Source organism: Lithobates pipiens, unplaced genomic scaffold (genome assembly GCF_037356315.1).
Source record: "Lithobates pipiens isolate NorthernLeopardFrog02 unplaced genomic scaffold, aLitPip1_a1.2 Scaffold_1, whole genome shotgun sequence".
Taxonomy (NCBI): Eukaryota; Metazoa; Chordata; class Amphibia; order Anura; family Ranidae; genus Lithobates; species Lithobates pipiens.
In genome coordinates this window covers 253015245-253039014 of record NW_027507685.1, presented here as the reverse complement: position 1 = coordinate 253039014, position 23770 = coordinate 253015245, and the positions used below count along the sequence as shown (strand labels likewise).

Here is a 23770-nt window from a genome sequence, read left to right as displayed (position 1 = left end):
AGGGCAACTAGCAGACAGGAACAACAGAGTACACGCCAAAGGTTCAGGGTCACAGGCAGACAGGGATGGTTGTAGACATGCAAAAGGTCAAGGTCGCAAGTAGACAGGAATCGTAGAGAACACGCCAAGGTCGGTAACAGAGACAAACGTAGCGCACACGGCAAGCAGGAAAGAGGAAGCCAAATACACAATGGTTGATCAGCACCGCTGGTTTGCAGTGCACAGGTTAATATAGGGTTCCCTGATAGGGCCTGGGGTGGAGCCATGCTTAGAGGAGAGGTTATAAAAACCACCAGGTGGAAGTGGCTGGCCTCTTAGTCAGAACACATGAGGGGAGGTAAGCAAACAGAGGAAGATTACTGCATAACCATGACATACCCTAACTATGCTATGAGCAGTAGTGAAATGGGACAAAATGAAAATGATCTGGGGCAAGGGCACTTTGGTGACTTTGTCTACCTCTGGCTAAAGGTGCTGGGAAAATGGTGTATTGGACCCCTGTTAAGTCTCTAGTGGCAGGGAACTCATGAGAATGGTACCTTGACTACTGGTAGAACAATGCAGGAACAGTGAGACTCTTCCCTTCTACCCACACTGCTGACTTTCTATATGTACTCAGTAGCCAGTATAGCACCACGATCCTGATGGGATTGGTAAAGCTATAGTGGAAAAAAATTCACCCATCTTATGACGCCAATTTCTGTAGTGTTTGTATGTGCTATTGCTGATGCCAGGAGCCACCCAACACGTGCATCAGCGAGCCACCTAGTACACACTTGTGGACCACCAAGCACATATTCGCCCCAGGGATCTAGCATACAACCATAGGCTACCAAAAACCCACCCATAGCTCACCCATGACAGAATTGTGGTAAACCCAGCACACACTTGCAGGGTACCCAGCACAAAGCCATGGGCACCCAGTACACAGCTTTGGACCACCAAGCACATACCTTGCCCCCAAGGACCTAACACACAACCATACCAAGCACACCCCCATAGTCAACCCATCACAAAGTCGTGGGAAACACAGAACATAATTGCAGGGTACCCAATCCACACAACCTCCATCCATAGGATTGTGCCTCAAAAAATTCGAGGAAATTAACAAAATGGAGGATCTTATCCTTACATCCCATCACCAACGGGAACACTACACTAAGACGTGGACCCTTCCTGTTTGTACTACAGCCCAGGAGAAGCGCATTGGTCACCCCCCATTCCGGGCGCTCCCTATCTGTCCCCCCCCCCCACCGCTCTGTCTTCTCTCTTCCCTCCCCTCTGTCTACCCTTCCGCCACCCCCTTCCTCTTCCAACCTTCCCCAGGCCCCTGTGGCACTCTTGACTTCTTTCTAGCTCATTTTCTCCCCTTTGCAATATCTCTAATCTTCTAAAAGGTTCTACAGAAATAGTTTCTAGCACTGTTTTATAATATTTGAAAAGGTTGAGACGGAGTCCACGAGATCACTCACTGCTGTACATTAAAAGGCAATGAGATAGGCAGTTGGTGACTTGGCAGTAGAGGTTTACAACCATGCTCTTTCAGAACCGCCATAGGGTGGTTCTTACATGATAAGAGTGAAGGGTACGCTTGTCACATGTTACATGTCTGTATTTAGTGAATATGTCCATGGTTTTGTTTCACCTCACCTGATGCCATTATGCCCTTTCCATGTAACTGAAGATGTTGCATCTCGTGCTCCCATGTTTATTTAAATAAAAGATTTGAAAAAAATAATTGCAGGGTACCCATTACACAGACATGGGCATCCCAATACACATGCAGACAACCCAATGCACACTGGGAGCCACCAAGCATACACCCAAGGGCCACCTAGTACACACCTTTGGACCACCAAGTACCTATCCTACCAGGCACCTTGCACACAGTCATAGACTACCCGGCACACACCAAAAGCTCACCCATCACACATTATTAGAAATCCAGCACACATGCAGGGTACCCAGCACACAGCCAGGGACATCCCAGTACACATTTCACGCAATCCAGTTCACACCATGAACCACCCAGTACTCCTTCAGGCTAGCACATAACAGCGGGCCACCCAGTACACAACTGAGAAGCACCAAGCACATGTTCCTCCAAAGAACTTGCATTCACCCACATCCCACCCCACATACAATCATTGTAAGCCCAACACACAGGCATGGGCTACTGGGATGTACAGCTGCAGGCAACCCAGTTCACACTGGGAGCCTCCCATCATACACCCATGAGCTTACCCAGTACACATCTGTGGACCATCAAGCACACATTCCATCAGGGACCTAACACACAATCATAGGGGACCCATCACATATTGTGGGAAACTCAACATAAACTTGTAGGGTACCCAGCACCCATGCCTGGGCATCCCAGTACACATGCAGACAACCCAGGAGCCACCCAACACATAACTATTGACCACCTTGCAAGCACCCATGAGCAACCAAATACATACCTGTTGACCACCAAGCACATATTCTTCCCCCAGGGACCTAGCAAACAACAATAGGCTACCCATAACACACCCATAGCCAACCTATCACACAGTCACAGGAAACCCAACACACTGCCACGGGCATCCCGGTCTGCATCTTTGAGCTGCCCAGTATGCACTTGTGGGCCACCCAGCACATGCCAGCCGGCCATCTAACACACACCAGTGGGCCACCTGGTGCACATCCACACATCTCCTAGTACACTCCTTTCAGGAGAATGGGAAATATTGTCCAAGACATAATTCCTACAGATTTTTGTATCATTTACCATTCACAAAATTCTGAAAGTGAAAAAAAAAAATTGCCGTATAATTCACACGCGCAGATTAATCCGAATTTCCCATCATTATCCTTCGATGATAAAACAAAGTCATTGAATTTACAGCGGGGTTGGCAGGCCGGCTCTCTTATCTCCCTTTTCTGCAAATTAACAAGATTTAAATAGTTCTATTCCGCTCATCAGATTCCCGAAGATTAGCTGAATAACGTGGAATATATCATCTCCGAGTTGGCCGGGTGAGTTTGGCTAGTTTGCCGGTAATGAAATATTTGAGGAGAGAGCGCGGTTTTCATCAGCTGAGCATTACTCTTAATTAAACACACTTAGTCACCGGAAGAAACATATTTATATCCGGATAAGGGTGCTGGAGATGGATAAAATACAAATAGATCATCCGCCACCTGCAAAATATGACCGCGGTGAATTAATTTCACGGATAAGCATCTTCTGAGTGTAATACGGCGATGGCAGGGCTTGTACCAAGATGAACAAAGTTCTGTTATCTTTCAGATAAAGGCTAAAGATTCCTCCCTTATTAGATCCACAATCGTACATTCTGGCACAGCAACAAATCTTCTTCAATGGACGACTGCAATAGAAAGCCTAGAAAGCATTTAAAGTGGTTCCAAACCTCTGAGATGAAAAAGGAACAAAGCATATCCTTCTATAGTGTATAATTGCCTCAATCTAAAGTACTGAGTGTGATTTCTGTCTGCTCTCTCCTCCTCCTGCATGAGTCACTTCTGCAGTCTATACTGACGCCTAACAATCCTAGGAGATACCCCCACCCTCCCTTCAGCACACAGCAGGTGATTGACAACCTCAGCTGTGCATGTTTCCATATGAGAATGTAGAGGGGGTGTGTCTGTTTCCTCCACTCAAGGCTCAGTTTACACTCAGCTCCTTGCTCTATGCAGTGTTATGTAGGACATCAGATCCCCACCATTTGCCTCCTAAAGCTCAGAAATTCTGTGTAAAGTCCGGACTGTAGAGGAGAGAGGGCTGCTCTTACATTCTGTCTGCTACAATGTAACAAGACAGTGATGAGATGGGGGAGGAGGAGCGACCACCTTCCTCCTTGACCAGCAACGTGCCAGGATCTAGGCTACCTCCTATCATGGCCAGTACTAGCGAAAGAGCGCCAACCCCTCACCCTCCCCACCAGCACAGTCATACAGGGAAGTTTGGGGGCTATAATGATGCCCTGTGTCCTCATGGAGGCGCTACGTTTCTCCTAGCCCCTTGGATCAATTCAGGATCTAGGCTGCCTCCTGTCATGGCCAGTACCTCGCCCTCCCCACCAGCGCAGTCATACATGGAAGTTTGGAGGTTGTAATGACGCACTGTGTCCTCCTGGAGGCGCTACGTTTCTCCTAGCCCCTTGGATCAGTTGGTAAGCTGGTTTACCATTTGATTCTAGGTCGATAGGTGAGATTTTGAGCCCCCAGGAGGGCACAGTGTGGCATTACAAAACCCACCCAATCTCCCCTATACGACTGTTCTAGGGATAATAGTTACAAGTCATCCTACACTTGGGGGAAGGATAGGATCTAGGAGCGATTATCTTCTTCCTCGGCCAGCAGCATGCCGGGACCTTGGCAGCCTCCTGCCATGGCCAGCACTGGCAATTGAGTGATAACCCTCCTCTGTTCCCACCAGCACAGTCACACAATGAAGATTTTGGTGTTGTAATGACGCACTGTGGCCTCCTGAGGGCACTAGGCCTTACTTACCCCCTGGGATCAAGTAGTGAGCAAGTTTACCATTTGATTCTAGGTGGTTAGATGAGGTTTAGAGCCCCCAAAAGGACACAGTGCATCATTACAACCGCTAATCTCCCTCATATGACTGTTCCCAGGATTCTGGAGGCCAGAACATAGAAGTTATCTTTCACTTAGGGGACAGGGTAGGATTTGGAGTGATCATCTTCTCCCTCGGCCAGCAGCATACTGGGACCTAGGTTGCCTCTTGCCATGGCCAGCCAACCCTCCTCCCTCCTCGCCAGCACATCCACACAGGGGGGTAAGATTGGGGGTTGTAATGACACATGGTGGTCTCCTGGGGGCGCTAAGCTTTACATAGCCCCCTAAGATCAAACAGTAAGCTAGTAAACCATTCAATCTTAGGTAATTAGGTGAGTTTTAGACCCTGTCATGTCATTACAACCCCCAATCTCCCTCATATGACTGTGTCGAGGATTCTGGAACCCTGACCATAATTGCAAGTCGTCCTTCACTTTGGGGGCGGGAGGGGGAATAGGATTTGGGTCCTGTCGGGTAGGCTGTATGGAGCCTCATGATTTCTAATGGCAGCCCTGCATGCCGCACTGAACATGAACAAATATATCCGATGACAGGTTAATTTTAACCACTTGTCAACCGCACTATAGCTGAATGATGTCTAGTTCTGGGGGGCCGTCATATAACGGCCTCCCGTGATCGCACGTGCTATGGGGTGTGGGCATCAGCACGCTCTCTGATCACAGATTGAGGGAAAGAGCCAATAAGTGTCTCTTTTCCATGTGATCATCTGTGTCCAATCACAGCTGATCACGGATGTAGATAGAAGCCGGTTATTGGCACTCCTTTCCAAATCGGCTTCTCTAGAAGGGACATGTACACTGATAATCAGGGCACTGATTATCAGTGCAGTCCCAACAGTGCCCACCAGTGCTGCCAATCTGTGCCCACTAGTGCTGCCTACCTGTGCCCATCAGTGCCCACCAGTGCCTCCTCATACAGTGCAGCTGTTCAGTGGCCATCCATACCCATCAGTTCTGCCTATCAGTGCCGCCTATCAGTGCAGCCTTATCAGTGCCCATTAGTGCAGCCGATCAATGCCCATCTGTGCAGCCTCATCAGTGACGCCTCAGCGATCAGTGAAGCCTCATCAGTGCAGCTGATCAATGCCCATCAGTTCTGCCTACCAGTGCCCATCAGTGCCACCTATCAGTGCAGCCTCATCAGTGCCCATCAGTGAAGCCAACCAATGCCCATCTGTGCAGCTTCATCAGTGCAGCCTCAGCAAACAGTGCCCATCAGTGCCACCTCATCAGTGCCCATCAGTGCGGCCTCACCAGGGCACATCAGTGCAGCCTCATCAGGGCACATCATAGCAGCCTCAGCAGGGCACATCAGTGCAGTCCCACCAGGGCACATCATAGCAGCCTTACCAGGGCACATCAGTGCAGGAGAAAAATTACCTGTTTGCAAAAGTCTTTATTAATTTCTATAGCCAAAAATAAAAAAAAACCCAGTGGTGATTAAGTACCACCAAAATAAATCTGTATTTGTGTGAAAAAAATTATAATAATTTAGTATGGGTACAGTGTTGCATGACCGCGCAACTGTCATTCAAAGTGTGAGAGCGCTGAAAGCTGAAAATTGGCCTGGGCAGGAAGGGGGTGAAAGTGCCCTGTACGCAAGTGGTTAATAGCTAGCGGAATAGCTAGCGGAATATAGGTGCACTCCATTAACATAAAATACAGATTTCAAAGTTGGTTATTTAAGGATGTGAACGTGACCCCCTAGTCTCACTCCACGTGATGAAAACCCCTCAGCGCGAGTACCTGACAGGAGGAAGCGGCGGGCCTCCGCTCACGCAGGCGATGAGGCGCACGGAGGATTAGCCAAATCACATTTGTCGAAAGTCTGAAAAAATTAGAATATGAACGAAAGCTTGGGCAAGTGAGGTGTACGCCAAATCAAACATGACACCTCCAAAGATCCGCCGCTAAGTGCGCAACTTACCAAGAATTCCTGGTGCGAGGCGCCGGGCGATACGATGTTACTTTTATTACAGGAGGAAGCTGGTTTGTATTCTGTGCGTATCGCCCAACTTCGCCTTCCCAGCGAAAAAAAATAAAAATAAATTGTTGCCAAATTACATTTTATTGAGACAGATGCTGCACTCCCGATCTATTCTCCCGCCTCGCTCCTCGCCGGTATCCGTTCAGACCTAGAGGGAAAAACAAAGTTGTGCTTACTTTATTAACCAGTCTGCAAAGATACAAAGTCACATTATAAATCTTGCATTGGTCCAGCTCCTGGTCACATGACCATTTCCCATTCCTTACCTCGTCTATATCAAATGGATTGAAGTACGTGGCTCTGCCTGGACACTCCCTGGTCACAATCAATAAAGGAGCCGTGTAGTCCAACAGTGGTATCGAATTCCTCTGAATTAGTCCTCCAAGGTTGCTACCTTCCAAAGGGGATTGAAAACAGCCAGAGGTGCCTCTAATGCCGCGTACACACGTTCGGACAATCCGCTCGTCTGTGTGCTAGTCCGCCGGACTTTTCAAATGAACGGACTTGCCCACACACGGAGTAAAGTCCGTTTATTTTAAACGTGACTCCAGGTAGACGGGAGTAGCGAAGGAATTCAATGTCGCCACCTCCATCGGCGAGATTGACACCTTGCACCCGGGAGATGCTGGGACTGTGACATCATAAGGGGCAGGGTCACCATGTGTACCTGGAGAACACACATTGGCTTCTTTTTGACAGTCACCAGACTTTTCTGCCCTTAAACACCCGCGGAGGACTGCTTTTCAGACCACGCTTGACAGTCGGTTTGCAGGTGTTCAGGAGACAAAATTACCTTAATAAGTGAATGAGCTACCTTATTAGAGTTCCCCCCCCGGGGTCGGGCTCCCCATAAGCATCCCCCCCCCTGGCATCATGCTCCCCATAAGAGTCCCCCCCTGGCGTCGGGCTCGCCATAAGAGTCCCCCCCTGGCGTCGGGCTCGCCATAAGAGTCCCCCCCTGGCGTCGGGCTCGCCATAAGAGTCCCCCCCTGGCGTCGGGCTCGCCATAAGAGTCCCCCCCTGGCGTCGGGCTCGCCATAAGAGTCCCCCCCTGGCGTCGGGCTCGCCATAAGAGTCCCCCCCTGGCGTCGGGCTCGCCATAAGAGTCCCCCCCTGGCGTCGGGCTCGCCATAAGAGTCCCCCCCTGGCGTCGGGCTCGCCATAAGAGTCCCCCCCTGGCGTCGGGCTCGCCATAAGAGTCCCCCCCTGGCGTCGGGCTCGCCATAAGAGTCCCCCTTGGCTTCAGGCTCCCCATAAGATTCCCCCCGGCGTCGGCCTCCCCATAAGAGTCCCCCCAGACGTCGGGCTCCTATAAAAGTCCTCCCCCAGGCATTGAGCTCCCCATAAGAGTTCCCCCCCCGGCGTTGGGCTCCCCATAAGAGTTCCCCCCTGGTGTCGGGCTCCCCATAACAGTCCTCCCCCTGGCGTTGGGCTCCCCATAAGAGTCCTCCCCCTGGTGTCGGGCTCCCCATAACAGTCCCCCCCCTGGCGTCGGGCTCCCCATAAGAGTTCCCCCACTAGCGTCGGGCTCCCCATAAGAGTTCCCCCACTCTGATGTCAGGCTCCCCATTAAAACCCCCCCATGGTGGTGGGCTCCCCATAAGTGTACCACTCAATTATAATCCTTCCTTACATCAGAGTCTCCCTACTTATGTCAGTGTCCCTGTTAGCCCTTGTATACACGGTCGGAGAATCCGTCGGAATGTGTCCTATCGGACCGTGTTGTCGGATAATCCGACTGTGTGTGGTATGCATCGGACTGATTCCGTTGGAATATCCGTCTGACCCAATTTTCCAACTTGTTGGAAATATTTTCCGACCAACTGGGCCGATCGGACATACTCCGATCATGTGTAGAGAATTTTGATCGGACCAAGTGCCACACATGCTCAGATCAAATTCCTACATCAAAGCTATTGGCTACTAGCCTGAACGTAGTCCCATCATAACGAAATTACATCATCACGTTCTGAATGATCGGATTTTTCGTCAACTTAGTCCGACCGTGTATATGCAACAGTTTCGGACAAGATCCGACGGACAAAATCCGATGGATTTGGTTGTCGAAATCTCCGACCGCGTGTACAGGGGCTAAGAGTCCCCCACTTACACCAGGCTCCTCTTAAGAGTCCCTCCCTTGCATCGGGCTCCCCATAAGAATCCCCCCTTGCGTCGGGCTCCCCATAAGGGTTCCCCCTTGCGTCAGGCTCCCCATAAAAGTCTGCCCTTGCATCGGGCTCCCCATAACGGGTTCCCTTTGCATCAGGTCAAAATGGAGGTCATGGTCAGCTGCTACTTATCTGAATCCTCAATCAGTGCACAGCCTAGCCTGTGCCTAGCTGTGGGACTTATAAAATGATGTAGTAGGCCGGATATCGCCCATGGGCCGTAGTTTGGGGACCACCTGCTTTACAACCATAGTGTCACATGGCTAAAATAAACATCATTAAAGTATATCTAAAGTCAAAAGTTTCAGTCACTTTTTTTTTTCACCGCCGGGGAGATTCACCCTCATTATCTGTCCTGGTGACCACTGTCACCCAAAGTGATGGGAAAATCCAAAATGTTGCACCTGTCACCAGAATAGAGGGGAAATCTTCCAATGGGGACACCAGTCTCAAGGCGTAACAACATGTCATGTTTTCAGGCTTTGCATTATTGTGCACAGTTTCATATAGAGGGAAATCCTTAAAACATGACCTTTTGGCGCACATTGAGAACTGGAATTGAGGATATCTCCGATCACTTTGGGGCGATCTCCCCTTCCTGTTGTGTATACACAGCAGGGAGTAAAGGGAAAGCACCCCAGTGGGATACGTTGCAGAAAAAAAAAAAACCAACAAGGGTTCCACAATGAACAGGTTGGGCTTTGGATATACTCTGTGAACTGAACCTAATAAGGCCTTGTTATCTGCTCCTTTTCACACATGTCGGAAACTTCGGCATATCCACCGCTTTGGGAGCGACAGGTTGTTGGAAATAAAATGTATTTTGCTCAGTTGGTTCCCACCTGTTACACTCAACCCTGTAAATTTTAAGAAGGATTAAAGTTTTTTTTATCTGCCATGGAGCTATTAGCCGGGGAAGATTAGAGGAGCCGCTTGGAGTGAAATGAGACGCAGGTCTCTCCAGCAGAAATGCGTGACTCCGAGCAGGAGAGCAATAAAGCCCTTTGTGGGAAGATATTCCCGGGAGAGCGCCGATGACCGTAACACCGGTAATTTTTGTGTCTTTCAGCTACAATTCAGAAGCGCTTGAAGAAAGAGAAGAAAGCCAAAAGAAAATTACAGGAGGCGCTGGAGTTCGAGTCGAAGCGGCGGGAACAAGTGGAGCAGGCACTTAAGCAAGCCACGTCGGGAGAGGGTCTCCGGATGTTAAACGGTAAGCCGCCTCTCTCGTTCTCCGGGTGGGTTGAGATTACAGGCGGAGAGCCCGCTACACACAATATCACGGCCGTAATCGGCTCGCTGCGAGAATCACACACGAGGTCCCGTCTGTATGGTAATCAGCCGTATTGGGAGACATCAAATGTGACAAGTGGGGGGGGGGGGGGCAGGCGTAGGGTCCCCGGGGACAAAACCAGCGGAGGCGAGAGCAAGGAGCATATCACAGATCGAAAAAGAAAACAGTTACATTTAAAGGACCGCTATAGGGAAAATATCAAATTCTGATACATTTTTGGGGGTTAAATCATGCAATGATTGTATTTAGTAGATTAATTCCTTTTATATTTCACACGACTCTTTTTACAGCTTTCTCCACCCTTACATGCCAAGCTGTCCTGCAAAAGCGACCGTTACAAGAGTTGGGACAAACCTTATAATTCTCCCGGGGGATCTTACAATAGTCAGCTTTTATTCATGTGGTTTAACCCTTTTACTGCTGCCAACTGGGGTAACATTTACGCCAGTGGCAGCACTGGTATACAGTATTCTCCATCTTTCTACACGTGCCAAGCTGTCCGGCAAAAGCGACTATTACAGGGGTTGGGACAAACCATATAAAACTCCCCGGGGGGGGGATTTACAATGGTTAGCATTTATTCATATGGTTTAACCCTTTTACTTGTTCTAACTGGCATACCTATTACATCACCAGTAGCACTGACATACAGTTTTCTCCACATTTACATGAGGGCTCAAGCTGTCCAAAAACAGTGACTATTACCGGGGGTTGGGACAAACCATAAAACACTCCTGGGGATGCTTTAATGATCAGCTTTTATTCATGTGGTTTAACCCTTACACTGCTGCCCACTGGCATAACTATTACATCACCGCCAGCACTGATATAACATGTTTTCATACGTTTCCATTGAGAGATTCCCTACACTTCCTGTTCTAGAGACACAACATGTAATGGCCAGGTGAATGGGTCAGAGCAACTTAAAAACTGCAGCTCTTGTGGGATGTTTTTCCGGTCTGCATTGGTCAAAACTGACTAAAAGTGGTCCAAGGAAGGAGAACCAGCCAACCGGTGACAGGGTCGTGGGCAGCCAAGACTCATTGATGGGGAGTGAAGGCTCCAATAGAAGAGCTACTGGAGCTCAAATTGCTCAAAAAGTGAGTGCTGGTTCTGATAGAAAGGTGTCAGAACACATAGAGCATGGGTGCTCAACCTGTGGCCCTCCAGCTGTTGCAGAACTGCAAGTTCCATGAGCCATTTACAAAGGTAGAGGCATGATGGGATTTTTAGTTCTGCAACAGCTGGAGGGCCACAGGTTGAGCACCCGTGACATAGAGCATCGCAGTTGTGTATGGGGCTGTGTAGCCTCAGACCAGTTAGGTTGTCCATGCTGTCCCATGTCCACAGCTAAAAAAGCCACCAATGGGCACGTGAACATCAGAACTGGACCATGGAGCAATAGAAGAAGGTCAGCCTAGTATGATGAATTCAAGAATGGTCAGAGGACCATGACAACGAGTTTGAGATGTTGACTTGACCTCCACATTCTCCAGATCTCAATCCAATTGAGCATCCGTAGGATGGGCTGATAAAAACAAGTCTAATCCACAGAGGCCTTACCTTACAACTTACACTTCTACTGATGGCTTGGTGCCAGATACCACAGCGTACCTTCAGAGGTCTAGGTGGGATCCTTGCCTAGACAGGTTATGGTAGGAAGTCATATATACTGTATGTATGTGTGAGTGTGTTGTGCTCTCAAGGGAATTTACAAAGCTCCACAACCCCTATATATAATATCCAAATGTAAATGCCAAAAATGGCTTTATGGGGACACATCTACACCTTCACATTAGACTGCAGCAGTTGGTGTGCAGTAGGATGACAGCCGTGTCAATGCCAAAGATGCTGAGCATCGTACTGGTCACTTTTTTTTTTTTTTTAAACAATCTTTACAGAAACATCAAACTCTTTTCAGACTAAACTCTCTCAATGTATCTGTCCCATATTTGTATTTGGTGCAGGTACATTGATGACATTTCGTGGCTACGGTACGTTGATGACGTTATGATGATATGTACTAGAACAGTTCATGAAATAAAGGAGTTCATTCACATGATAGGAATGAATGACTTGAAACTCAAATCAACACTGAGCTTTGATTCCCATCAAGTATCTTTCTAGGACATCATGATCAATCTAGATGAGGAGGGAAGTATACAGTGGTGTGAAAAAGTGTTTGCCCCCTTCCTCATTTCCTGTTCCTTTGCATGTTTGTCACACTTAAGTGTTTCGGAATATCAAACCAATTTAAACAATAGTCAAGGACAACACAAGTAAACACAAAATGCAATTTGTAAATGAAGGTGTTTATTATTAAAGGTGAAAAAAAATCCAAACCATCATGGCCCTGTGTGAAAAAGTGATTGCCCCCTAAACCTAATAACTGGTTGGGCCACCCTTAGCAGCAACAACTGCAACCAAGCGTTTGCGATAACGTGCAATGAGGCTTTTACAGCGTCCTGGAGGAATTTTGGCCCGCTCATCTTTGCAGAATTGTCCTAATTCAGTTACATTAGAGGGTTTTCGAGCATGAACGGCCTTTTTAAGGTCATACCACAACATCTCAATAGGATTCAGGTCAGGACTTTGGCTAGGCCACTCCAAAGTCTTCATTTTGTTTTTCTTCAGCCATTCGGTGGTGGACTTGCTGGTGTGTTTAGGATCATTGTCCTGCTGCAGAACCCAAGTTCGTTTCAGCTTGAGTACACGAACAGATGGTCGGACATTCTCCTTCAGGATCTCTTGGTAGACAGCAGAATTCATAGTTCCTTTTATCACGGCAAGTCTTCCAGGTCCTGAAGCAGCAAAACAGCCCCAGACCATCACACTACCACCACCATATTTTACTGTTGGTATAATGTTCTTTTTATGAAATGCAGTGTTCCTTCTACGCCAGATATACTTGGACACACACCTTCCAAAGAGTTCCACTTTTGTCTCATCGGTCCACAGAATGTTGTCCCAAAAGTCTTGGGGATCATCAAGATGTGTTGTGGAGAAATTGAGACGAGCTTTGATGTTCTTTTTGCTCAGCAGTGGTTTTCTCCTTGGAACTCTGCCATGCAGGCCATTTTTGCCCAGTCTTTTCCTGATGGTGGAGGCATGAACGCTGACCTTAACTGAGGCAAGTGAGGCCTGCAGTTCCTTGGACGTTGTTGTGGGGTCTTTTGTGACCTCTTGGATGAGTCGTCGCTGCGCTCTTGGGGTAATTTTGGGCGGCCAGCCACTCCTGGGAAGGTTCACCACTGTTCCATGTCTTCGCCATTTGTGGATAATGGCTCTCACTGTGGTTCGCTGGATTCCCAAAGCTTTGGAAATGGCTTTATAACCCTTTCCAGACTGATAGATCTCAATTACTTTCTTTCTCAATTGTTCCTGAATTTCTTTGGGTCTCGGCATGATGTGTAGCTTTTAAGGATCTTCTGGTGGACCTTACTGTGTCAAGCAGCTCCTATTTAAGTGATGCCTTGATTGTGAACAGGTGTGGCAATAATCAGGCCTGGCTGTGGCTAGAGAAATTGAACTCAGGTGTGGACAACCACAGTTATAGTATGTTTTAACAAGGGGGGCAATCACTTTTTCACACAGAGCCATGATGGTTTGGATTTTTTTTCACCTTTAACAATAAACACCTTCATTTACAAATTGCATTTTGTGTTTACTTGTGTTGTCCTTGACTATTGTTTAAATTGGTTTGATGTTCCGAAACACTTAAGTGTGACAAACATGCAAAGGAACAGGAAATGAGGAAGGGGGCAAACACTTTTTCACACCACTGTATGTACAACCTTATTCTGTAAATCTACTGCAGGAAACACAAATGGATCTGTTCATATTTTAACAAAATGTATGAATAAATATTGTAATTTTTTGCTTCTCGGAGTCTTAAGTGAATAGAAGCACCTTAAAAGTTCCATCGAGCCAATTTATGGCCCATTTGAATTCTTTCGTACCAAATATAAAGTTGTTTAGAGGAGTTCACCCAGAACTTGTGGTGGGAACACCAAAAACTCTAAAGTGGAGGTCCGCAGAGCCAAAGACTGACAAGAGGGGAGGGAATCTCTTAAGACTAGTACATACTAATCGTTAGGGTTTTTTTTCGCTCAACCAGAAAAAAAAAAGCTGTGGTCGGAGCTGCTGTACTAATGATCCAACTTAGTACAGCAGTTTCCCCCGCTGAGCTGTTGTGTTCTTGACTGGGGGGCGGCCCCCCACCAGAACACTCAGATCCAATGGCTGAGAGCGCTGATCGGGAGCCGGTTTTCCAGCATGCATGTCCATCAGAAGGAGTCCAAACGGCCAGCTTCTGATAGACTGGCTGACATGCACACCAGCCGAATGTCAGACAGTTTTTATTTAACAGACCAATGTCTTCTGATGTTCGGCTCCAGTGTACGAGGCATTAGATAAAAAAAAAAAAAGAAAGCCAGCAGGTGATCAACCCACCAGACCTCTATACCTGAAGATAAGTTAGTGTTAATATTCGGTTACTAACATTTCATTTTGTGTCTTTCAGACGCCTGCATTCCAGAGATGGAACCGGAACACAACGGGTCTCAGCACGACAGCCCTCCCATGCAAGGTAAGCGCTCGGTGATTCTGATCAGATGCGAACGTGCCGCATTGCTGTTCATGGCGGCCTGGGATTATACTCTCTTACCATAAAGCCTCCTGGAATTGAACTTGTCATATTGTCTTTTATTGCCTGGGCTCCTCTACATGTGGACATAAAACACAATATATACTGATTTATAGTGGTGGAAAGGCTGTGTAGCAGATGTCTGAGCTCTAAAACATAGAAGCAAGATAGATAAAAGCGTGATGGCAGAAAAAGAACAAGTGGTCCATCGAGTCTGCACGCCCCCTATCTTTTTTTAAGTTGTTTTTGCGTTTTACCCCTAAGACCTTTCTTCAGTTTAGTTACTCATCTCTGGACTCATTCTATCTTATTAATATCATTTTGTAAGTGAGGTCTCCAGAACACAGTTTTCTAAATGGATTCCAACTAAAGATCTATGTAGAGTAATTAGGACCTCCGTCTTCCTACTGGTGACTCCTCTAGTGATATAAAGATCTATATACAGGAATCAGGACCTCCTTCTGTGATGCCTCTAGTGATTTAAGCATCTATATAGAGCAATCAGGACCGCCTCCATCCTGCCGGTGATTCCTATAGTGATATAAAGATCTATATAGAGGAATCAGGACCTCCTTCCTCCTGCTATTGACCCCTCTAGTGATGAATAAGCTCTATATAGAGGAATCAGGACCTCCTTTCTCCTGCTGGTGAGACTTCTAGTGATATAAAGATCCATATAGAGGAATCAGGACCTCCTTCCTCCTGCTGGTGACCCCTCTAGTACTATAAAGATCTATATAGAGGAATTAGGACCTCCTTCCTCCTGCTGTTGGTCCCTCTAGTTATATAAAGATGTATATAGAGAAATCGAGACCCCCCTTCCTCCTGTTAGTGATTCTTCTAGTGATATGAAGATCTACATAGAGGAATCAGGACCTCCTTCCTCCAGCTGTTGACCCCTCTAGTGATAAATAAGCTCTATATAGAGGAATCAGGACCTTCTTCCTCCTGCTAGTGGTCCCTCTAGTGATATAAAGATGTATATCGAGGAATCAAGACCTCCTTCCTCCTGTTAATGATTCCTCTAGTGATATGAAGATCTATATAGAGGAACTGAGACCTCATTCTTCCTGTTAGTGATTCCTCTAGTGATATCAAGATCTCTATAGAGGAATCAGGACCTCCATCCTCCTGCTGGTAATCCCTCTAGTGATAAATAAGCTCTATATTGAGGAATCGGGACCTCCTTCCATCTGCTGGTGACCCCTCTAGTAAAAATAAGCTCTATATAGAGGAATCAGGACCTTCTTCCTCCTGCTGGTGGTCCCTCTAGTGATATAAAGATGTATATAGAGGAATTGAGACCTCCTTCTTTCGTTAGTGATTCCTCTAGTGATATCAAGATCTGTAAAGAGGAATCCGGACCTCCTTCCTCCTGCTGGTGATCCCTCTAGTAATATATAGAGCTATATAGAGGAATACGGACCTCCTTCCTCCTGCCGGTGCCGGTGATCCCACTGGTTATACATCCTAGCTTCCATCCACTCTCCCCAATGCCAGGCCGCACTTTGACCATTTTGCAATCATCTGAGATAAGCACCCTCCAAATCTTTATCCTCTAGTTCTGGCCAACACTGTACCCCTCTATTGTACCCCTCTATTGTACCCCCTATTGTACCCCTCTATTGTACCCCTCTATTGTACTCTGTCAATTGATTGTTTTTTTTTACATAGGTGTACTTTTTTTTTTACATTTGGAAGCAATGAACTGCAGTTTCCACTGCTTTGACCAATCTTCCACCAATGCCAAATCACGTTCCATGCTATAAACCCCTCCTGGGATATCCGCCATATTGCACACCTTTATGTTATCAGCAGAATGACAAACCTTACCCACCAAACCTTCACTTACGTCCCTTACAAGTCTGGCCAATCCCCGATCGTGTCTTCCTCCTGACCTTTCCCGTACAGCGATGTCTGTGACTCGAGAGGACGTAGATCCCTTCACAAGTCCAATGTGAGAACGTGGGAGAGAAAGTCGCCTTAATTATAACCCAGAGCGTCAACACTGCCGAGCTATAATTCCGATAGGTTTTTATATCTCTCTCTGGTTTATTAATCAGTAAAACTTTACAGCAGGACATTACGGTGACTATTCCAAAGACGATTCCCACTTCTGTAATTAAATGTGTCTCTTCTATTGTGCTTTTTTTTTTTTTTTTTGCTCTTTTTTCATACATTGCAGTCCATTGCAGACTCATTGATGTATCCTTTTGCTTGAGTCCTCGCAGATAATCAATAAAAGCACATGGCCAGCATGCTGGATGAGTGATGGGTGCTCTCAGTGCTCGATACATCTGAGGACTCCAAATATATGATATTGGTTTAGAGTACCATTGGGTTTTCTCTGGGTGCTCCTCTATCCTCCATCTATCCAAACAAGAATAATGTAAAGCTAACTGACTTCTATTAAAATAGGCTGTAGTATTTGCATGCTGTATAATGGTTATAGGGATATTAGAGTGTAAGCTCCCTTGGTACAGGGACTGTTGTGACTGGCTCAGTGTTCTCTGTACAGCATTACGATATAGGTCAAAGCTACACTATATTACCAAAAGTATTGGGACACCTGCCTTTACACACACATGATCTTTAATGGCATCCCAGTCTTAGTCTGTAGGGTTCAATATTGAGTTGGCTCCACCCTTTGCACCTATAACGGTTTCAACTCTTCTGGGAAGGCCGTCCACAAGGTTTAGGAGATGTGTCTATGGGAATGTTTGACCATTCTTCCAGAAGCGCATTTGTGAGGTCAGGCACGGATGTGGATGTGAAGGCCTGGCTCGTAGTCTCCGCTCTAATTCACCCCAGTGTTCTATCAGGTTGAGGTCAGGACTTTGTGCAGGCCAGTCAAGTTCCTCCACCCCAAACTCGCTCATCCATGTCTTTATGGACCTTGCTTTGTGTGCTGGTCTAAATCATTTGGTGGAGGGGGGATTATGGTGTGGGGGGTTGTTTTTCAGGGGTTGGGCTTGGCCCCTTAGTTCCAGTGAAGGGAACTCTTAAGGTGTCAGAATACCAAGACATTTTGGACAATTTCATGCTTCCAACTTTGTGGGAACAGTTTGGGGATGGCCCCTTCCTGTTCCAACATGACTGCTCACCAGTGCACAGATCCAGATCTCAAATTTTGTGTGTTGGAAATTCCGATGGAGCCTGCATACAGTCGGAATTTCCGACAACAAGGTCCCATTGAACATTTCCCGTCTGAAAAAAATCCGACCGTGTGTACGCGCCATTAAGGTGTCAACATACCAAGACATTTTGGACAATTTCATGCTCCCAACTTTGTGGGAACAGTTTGGGGATGAACCCTTCCTCTTCTAACATGACTGCGCACCAGTGCACAAAGCAAGGTCCATAAAGACTGGATGAGCGAGTTTGGGTTGGAGGAACATGACTGGCCTGCACAGAGTCCTGATTTCAACCCGATAGAACACTGGGATGAATTAGAGTGGAAACTGCGAGCCAGGCCTTCTCATCCACCTCAGTGCCTGACCTCACAAATGCACTTCTGGAAGAATGGTCAAACATTCCCATAGACACACTCCTAAACCTTGTGGACGGCCTTCCCAGAAGAGTTGAAGCTGTTATAGCTGCAAAGGGCGGAGCCAACTCAATATTGTACCCTACGGACTAAGACTGGGATGCCATTAAAGTTCATGCGCGTGTAAAGGGAGGCGCCCCAATACTTTTGATAATATAGTGTATATAAATGTATCATATTAATCATGTGTGACTGTGGAGGGGGGATATTAGAGCGTAAGCTCCTCTGGTACAGAGACTGTTGTGACTGATTCAGTGTTCTCTGTACAGCACTGCTGTATATGTCAGAGCAATATAAATGTATAATAATAGTGTGTGACTGTGGGGGGATATTAGAGTGTAAGCTCCTCTGGTACAGAGACTGATATGACCGGCTCAGTGTTCTCTGTACAGCACTATGGTATATGTCAGAGTATATAAATGTATAATAATAATAATAGTGTGTGACTGGGGGGGGGGGGGATATTAGAATGTAAGCTCCTCTGGTACAGAGACTGATGTGACTGTCTCGGTCTTCTCTTTACAGCACTGCGGTATATGTCAGAACTATATAAATGTTTAATAGTGTATGCCTTGAGGGGGGATTAGAGTGTAAGCTCCTCTGGTACGTAGACTAATGTGATTGGCTCAGTGTTCTCTGTACAGCACTGCGGTGTATGTCAGAGCTATATAAATGTATAATATTAGTGTGTGACTGTGGGGGGACATTAGAGTGTAAGCTCCTCTGGTACAGAGACTGATATGACTGACTCAGTGTTCTCTGTACAGCACTGCGGTATATGTCAGAGCTATATAAATGTATAACAATAAGTGTGTGACTTAGGGGGGAACATTAGAGTGTAAGCTTCTCTGGTTAGTGACAGTGTTGACAGCTGTGTGCCCACCGCCTCTGCCATTGCTCATAACTCTCAGCACCAAGTATGAGGCCAGACTCCAGAAACGTCAGCGGCATGCATTGTGAATGGCACCGCAACCTATTTTACAGTGGAGACGAATGCGCACCGCAGCTCACCAAAACGCATTAAACCATGCAATGTGGCACGCTGCATGACCGTGCATGTCTCTTTTCATCCATCGAGGTGCATTGGCCGGCCATTGATAATGAATGGGTTTCCTTAACGCAGTGCATATTAACCCGTGCGCCGTACCGGGCATTCACACGTTACAATCGAATGCATTCCTACCAATGAGGCCCCCAAAGGATAAGAATCCCCCCCTCCCCCACCTCTCCACCTCCGATCCGCCAGTTGTTGACCCCAAACGTCAGCTGTTTTGCATAAAATAAACATTGGACATCGCTAAAAGCACCTTGGAATCGATGATTTTTGCAAATGACATTCAAGTGCGATTGAAGGAACGCTGATACTATTTTTTTTTTTTTTTTGCTGGTAAAAGCAAATTAAATTAGCACGGCTTACAAGAGAACGGAAAAAAAAAAAACCCCTCTAAACGAAGGCGATCGGCAGCAGCCATTAGCCAACAACATAATATTTTCTCTTTACTGCTCTCTGCCATTCAGTTATTATCCTATTGAAAATCTAATTATAATCCTTTTACTCCCTAGTCAAACTTCACAGTTTTTGCAAGCTTAGCACTGACACGCGATTTCATTACATTTGATTGCTGGCGCCCGGATTGACTCCGCATCTCCCAGAGATCTAAAAGCCTTTTCCAGTTTTCGCCGAGTCCCTGTTTGCACATTACAGAAACAGCTCCTTTAATTAATTAGTCAGAACAGCGGTAACGTGAACTGCTGAACAGAAAGATAACGGCGTTTTACGATCGCGGCGAGACCCCCCCCCCCTCCCTCCCCCCACCCCAGACTCTTCTTCTGCATGTTTATACCTTAGTTAAGTTTTTCGGGTGTGATCTGATGGCGGGAGGTTGTTTGCATAAACGGCGCCCTTCACAAGGTGCGCCGCTTGGAGGCGTTAGGCAGGATCGGCGTCCCGGAAGGGTTACGGCGAAACTGTATTGAGGCCATGAAAATGAGATTTTGTTGCCAGCAAAGGGTCGAAGTGGAATTAAACCCAGTTTGGAAAAAAATAAAAATAGCCGCTGGGAACTCGATGTTATAATGTAATGGTATGCACCACATATTGCACTTTATGGCTGGCTTACCTGCCAAGCGGTCCCCTCTAGCGCTGCGGTGTTGGTGTCACGGGCGCTTCTATCTGGTCCCAGTCTTCCTTCGGGTTCGGACTTCTTGGCCACCTGATTGGCCATTCCACAAAGATGTGAGTGCGCATGAGCGTCACATCATCATAGCACAGAGCTGTGCCGTGAATGTACGCTGAGCTGCTCTGTGGGTACCCCAGGGTGACGGGGGAGTCTCTGATGTATATGGGGACTCTGATTTATAGGGGAGCTTCTGATGTCATACGGGGGGACCTCTCATGTATAGGGGAGCCTCTGCTGTAAAGGGGGCTCTGATGTATAGGGGAGCCTCGGCTGTAAATAGGGGGGGCTCTGATGTATAGGGGAGCCTTTGCTGTAAAGGGGGCTCTGATGTATAGGGGAGCCTCGGCTGTAAATGGGAGGGGGGGGGGCTCTGATGTATAGGGGAACCTTTGCTGTAAAAGAGGGGCTCTGATGTATAGGGAAGCCTCTGCTTTAAAGGGGGGGCTCTGATGTATAGGGGATCCTTGGCTGTAAAGGGGGATCTGATGTATAGGGGAGCCTCAGCTGTAAATAGGGGGGGGCTCTTATGTATAGGGGAGCCTCAGCTGTAAATGGGGTGGGGCTCTGATGTATAGGGGAGCCTCTGCTTTAAAGGGGGCTCTGATGTATAGGGGAGCCTCTGCTGTAAAGGGGGCTCTGATGTATAGGGGAGCCTCGGCTGTAAAGGGGGCTCTGATGTAGTGGAGCCTCGGCTGTAAATAGGGGGGCTCTGATGTATAGGGGAGCCTCGGCTGTAAAGGGGGCTCTGATGTAGGGGAGCCTCGGCTGTAAATAGGGGGGGGCTCTGATGTATAGGGGAGCCTCGGCTGTAAAGGGGGCTCTGATGTATAGGGGAGCCTTGGGTGAAAATGGGGGGGGGCTCAGATGTATAGGGGAGCATCAGCTGTAAAGGGGGGCTCTGATGTTTAGGGGAGCCTCAGCTGTAAAGGGGGGCCCTGATGTATAGAGGAGCCTCGGCTGTAAAGGGGGCTCTGATGTATAGGGGAGCCTTGGCTGTAAAGGGGGCTCTGATGTAGGGGAGCCTCGGCTGTAAATGGGGGGGGCTCTGATGTATAGGGGAGCCTCGGCTGTAATGTGGGCTCTGATATATAGGGGAGCCTCTGCTGTAAAGAGGGGGGCTCTGCTGTTTAATGGAGCCTCTGCTATAAAAGAGGGGGAGTTTGATGTATAGGGGAGCCTCGGCTGTAAAGGGGGCTCTGATGTATAGGGGAGCTTATGATGTGATTTGGGGGTCCTCTGATGTAAAGGGAAGGGGAGCTGCAATGTGAAGGGGGGGGGGGGGCGGCTCTGAAGCAATAGGGGACCTCTGATGTGTCAGGGAGACTTTGATGCGAAGTGAATTCAATTGAGATGGTTGTGTGTAGGTGTACCAGGAGCTATGTGTATGGGTGTGGACCAGGTGTGTACATTGAGCTATGTGTATAGGTGTACCAGGCATGTACCTGGAGCTCTGTGTATAGGTGTAAGAGGTGTGTACATAGAGCTCTGTGTATCATCAAAAAGGTAATTTGATTCAGTAATTCAATTCAAAAAGTGAAACGCCTATATATGATATAAATTCATTAAACACAGAGTTATATATTTCTAGCATTTCTTTCATTTACAGTGGTGTGAAAAAGTGTTTGCCCCCTTCCTCATTTCCTGTTCCTTTGCATGTTTGTCACACTTAAGTGTTTCGGAACATCAAACCAATTTAAACAATAGTCAAGGACAACACAAGTAAACACAAAATGCAATTTGTAAATGAAGGTGTTTATTATTAAAGGTGAAAAAAAATCCAAACCATCATGGCCCTGTGTGAAAAAGTGATTGCCCCCCTTGTTAAAACATACTATAACTGTGGTTGTCCACACCTGAGTTCAATTTCTCTAGCCACACCCAGGCCTGATTATTGCCACACCTGTTCACAATCAAGGCATCACTTAAATAGGAGCTGCTTGACACAGTAAGGTCCACCAGAAGATCCTTAAAAGCTACACATCATGCCGAGACCCAAAGAAATTCAGGAACAATTGAGAAAGAAAGTAATTGAGATCTATCAGTCTGGAAAGGGTTATAAAGCCATTTCCAAAGCTTTGGGAATCCAGCGAACCACAGTGAGAGCCATTATCCACAAATGGCGAAGACATGGAACAGTGGTGAACCTTCCCAGGAGTGGCCAGCCGCCCAAAATTACCCCAAGAGCGCAGCGACGACTCATCCAAGAGGTCACAAAAGACCCCACAACAACGTCCAAGGAACTGCAGGCCTCACTTGCCTCAGTTAAGGTCAGCGTTCATGCCTCCGCCATCAGGAAAAGACTGGGCAAAAATGGCCTGCATGGCAGAGTTCCAAGGAGAAAACCACTGCTGAGCAAAAAGAACATCAAAGCTCGTCTCAATTTCTCCACAACACATCTTGATGATCCCCAAGACTTTTGGGACAACATTCTGTGGACCGATGAGACAAAAGTGGAACTCTTTGGAAGGTGTGTGTCCAAGTATATCTGGCGTAGAAGGAACACTGCATTTCATAAAAAGAACATTATACCAACAGTAAAATATGGTGGTGGTAGTGTGATGGTCTGGGGCTGTTTTGCTGCTTCAGGACCTGGAAGACTTGCCGTGATAAAAGGAACTATGAATTCTGCTGTCTACCAAGAGATCCTGAAGGAGTGGCCTAGCCAAAGTCCTGACCTGAATCCTATTGAGATGTTGTGGTATGACCTTAAAAAGGCCGTTCATGCTCGAAAACCCTCTAATGTAACTGAATTAGGACAATTCTGCAAAGATGAGTGGGCCAAAATTCCTCCAGGACGCTGTAAAAGCCTCATTGCACGTTATCGCAAACGCTTGGTTGCAGTTGTTGCTGCTAAGGGTGGCCCAACCAGTTATTAGGTTTAGGGGGCAATCACTTTTTCACACAGGGCCATGGTGGTTTGGATTTTTTTTCACCTTTAATAATAAACACCTTCATTTACAAATTGCATTTTGTGTTTACTTGTGTTGTCCTTGACTATTGTTTAAATTGGTTTGATGTTCCGAAACACTTAAGTGTGACAAACATGCAAAGGAACAGGAAATGAGGAAGGGGGCAAACACTTTTTCACACCACTGTAATGTTGATGATTATGGCTTACCTCAGAAAATTAGAATATTACATATGACCAATAAAAAAAAAGGATTTTTTAATACAGAAATATTGACTTACTGAAAAGTATGTCCATGTACAGTATAGTATGCTCCAGTGGCGGCTGTTGGGGTGGTGGGGTGGCTGGCGGAACTAACACAGCCCCCCCCCCCCCGACCACCACCCACTGTCCTTACCTTGGATGCGGGGTGGTGAGAGCATGGCGGGCTCCAATAG

The 23770-nt window shown here is 47.1% G+C and overlaps 1 protein-coding gene across 6 annotated transcripts in view; it reads left to right on the top strand.

Annotated features, from left to right (window-relative positions):
* The window catches only part of DACH2 (dachshund family transcription factor 2), a 669978-nt gene that overhangs the window by 621501 nt on the left and 24707 nt on the right, over positions 1-23770 (top strand). For all 6 annotated transcript variants that reach the window (XM_077485215.1, XM_077485223.1, XM_077485208.1 and 3 more), the window contains 2 exons: positions 9829-9972; positions 14576-14641. In XM_077485215.1, the coding sequence (XP_077341341.1) occupies positions 9829-9972; positions 14576-14641 (210 nt within the window). The remainder of the gene's footprint in view (positions 1-9828; positions 9973-14575; positions 14642-23770) is intronic.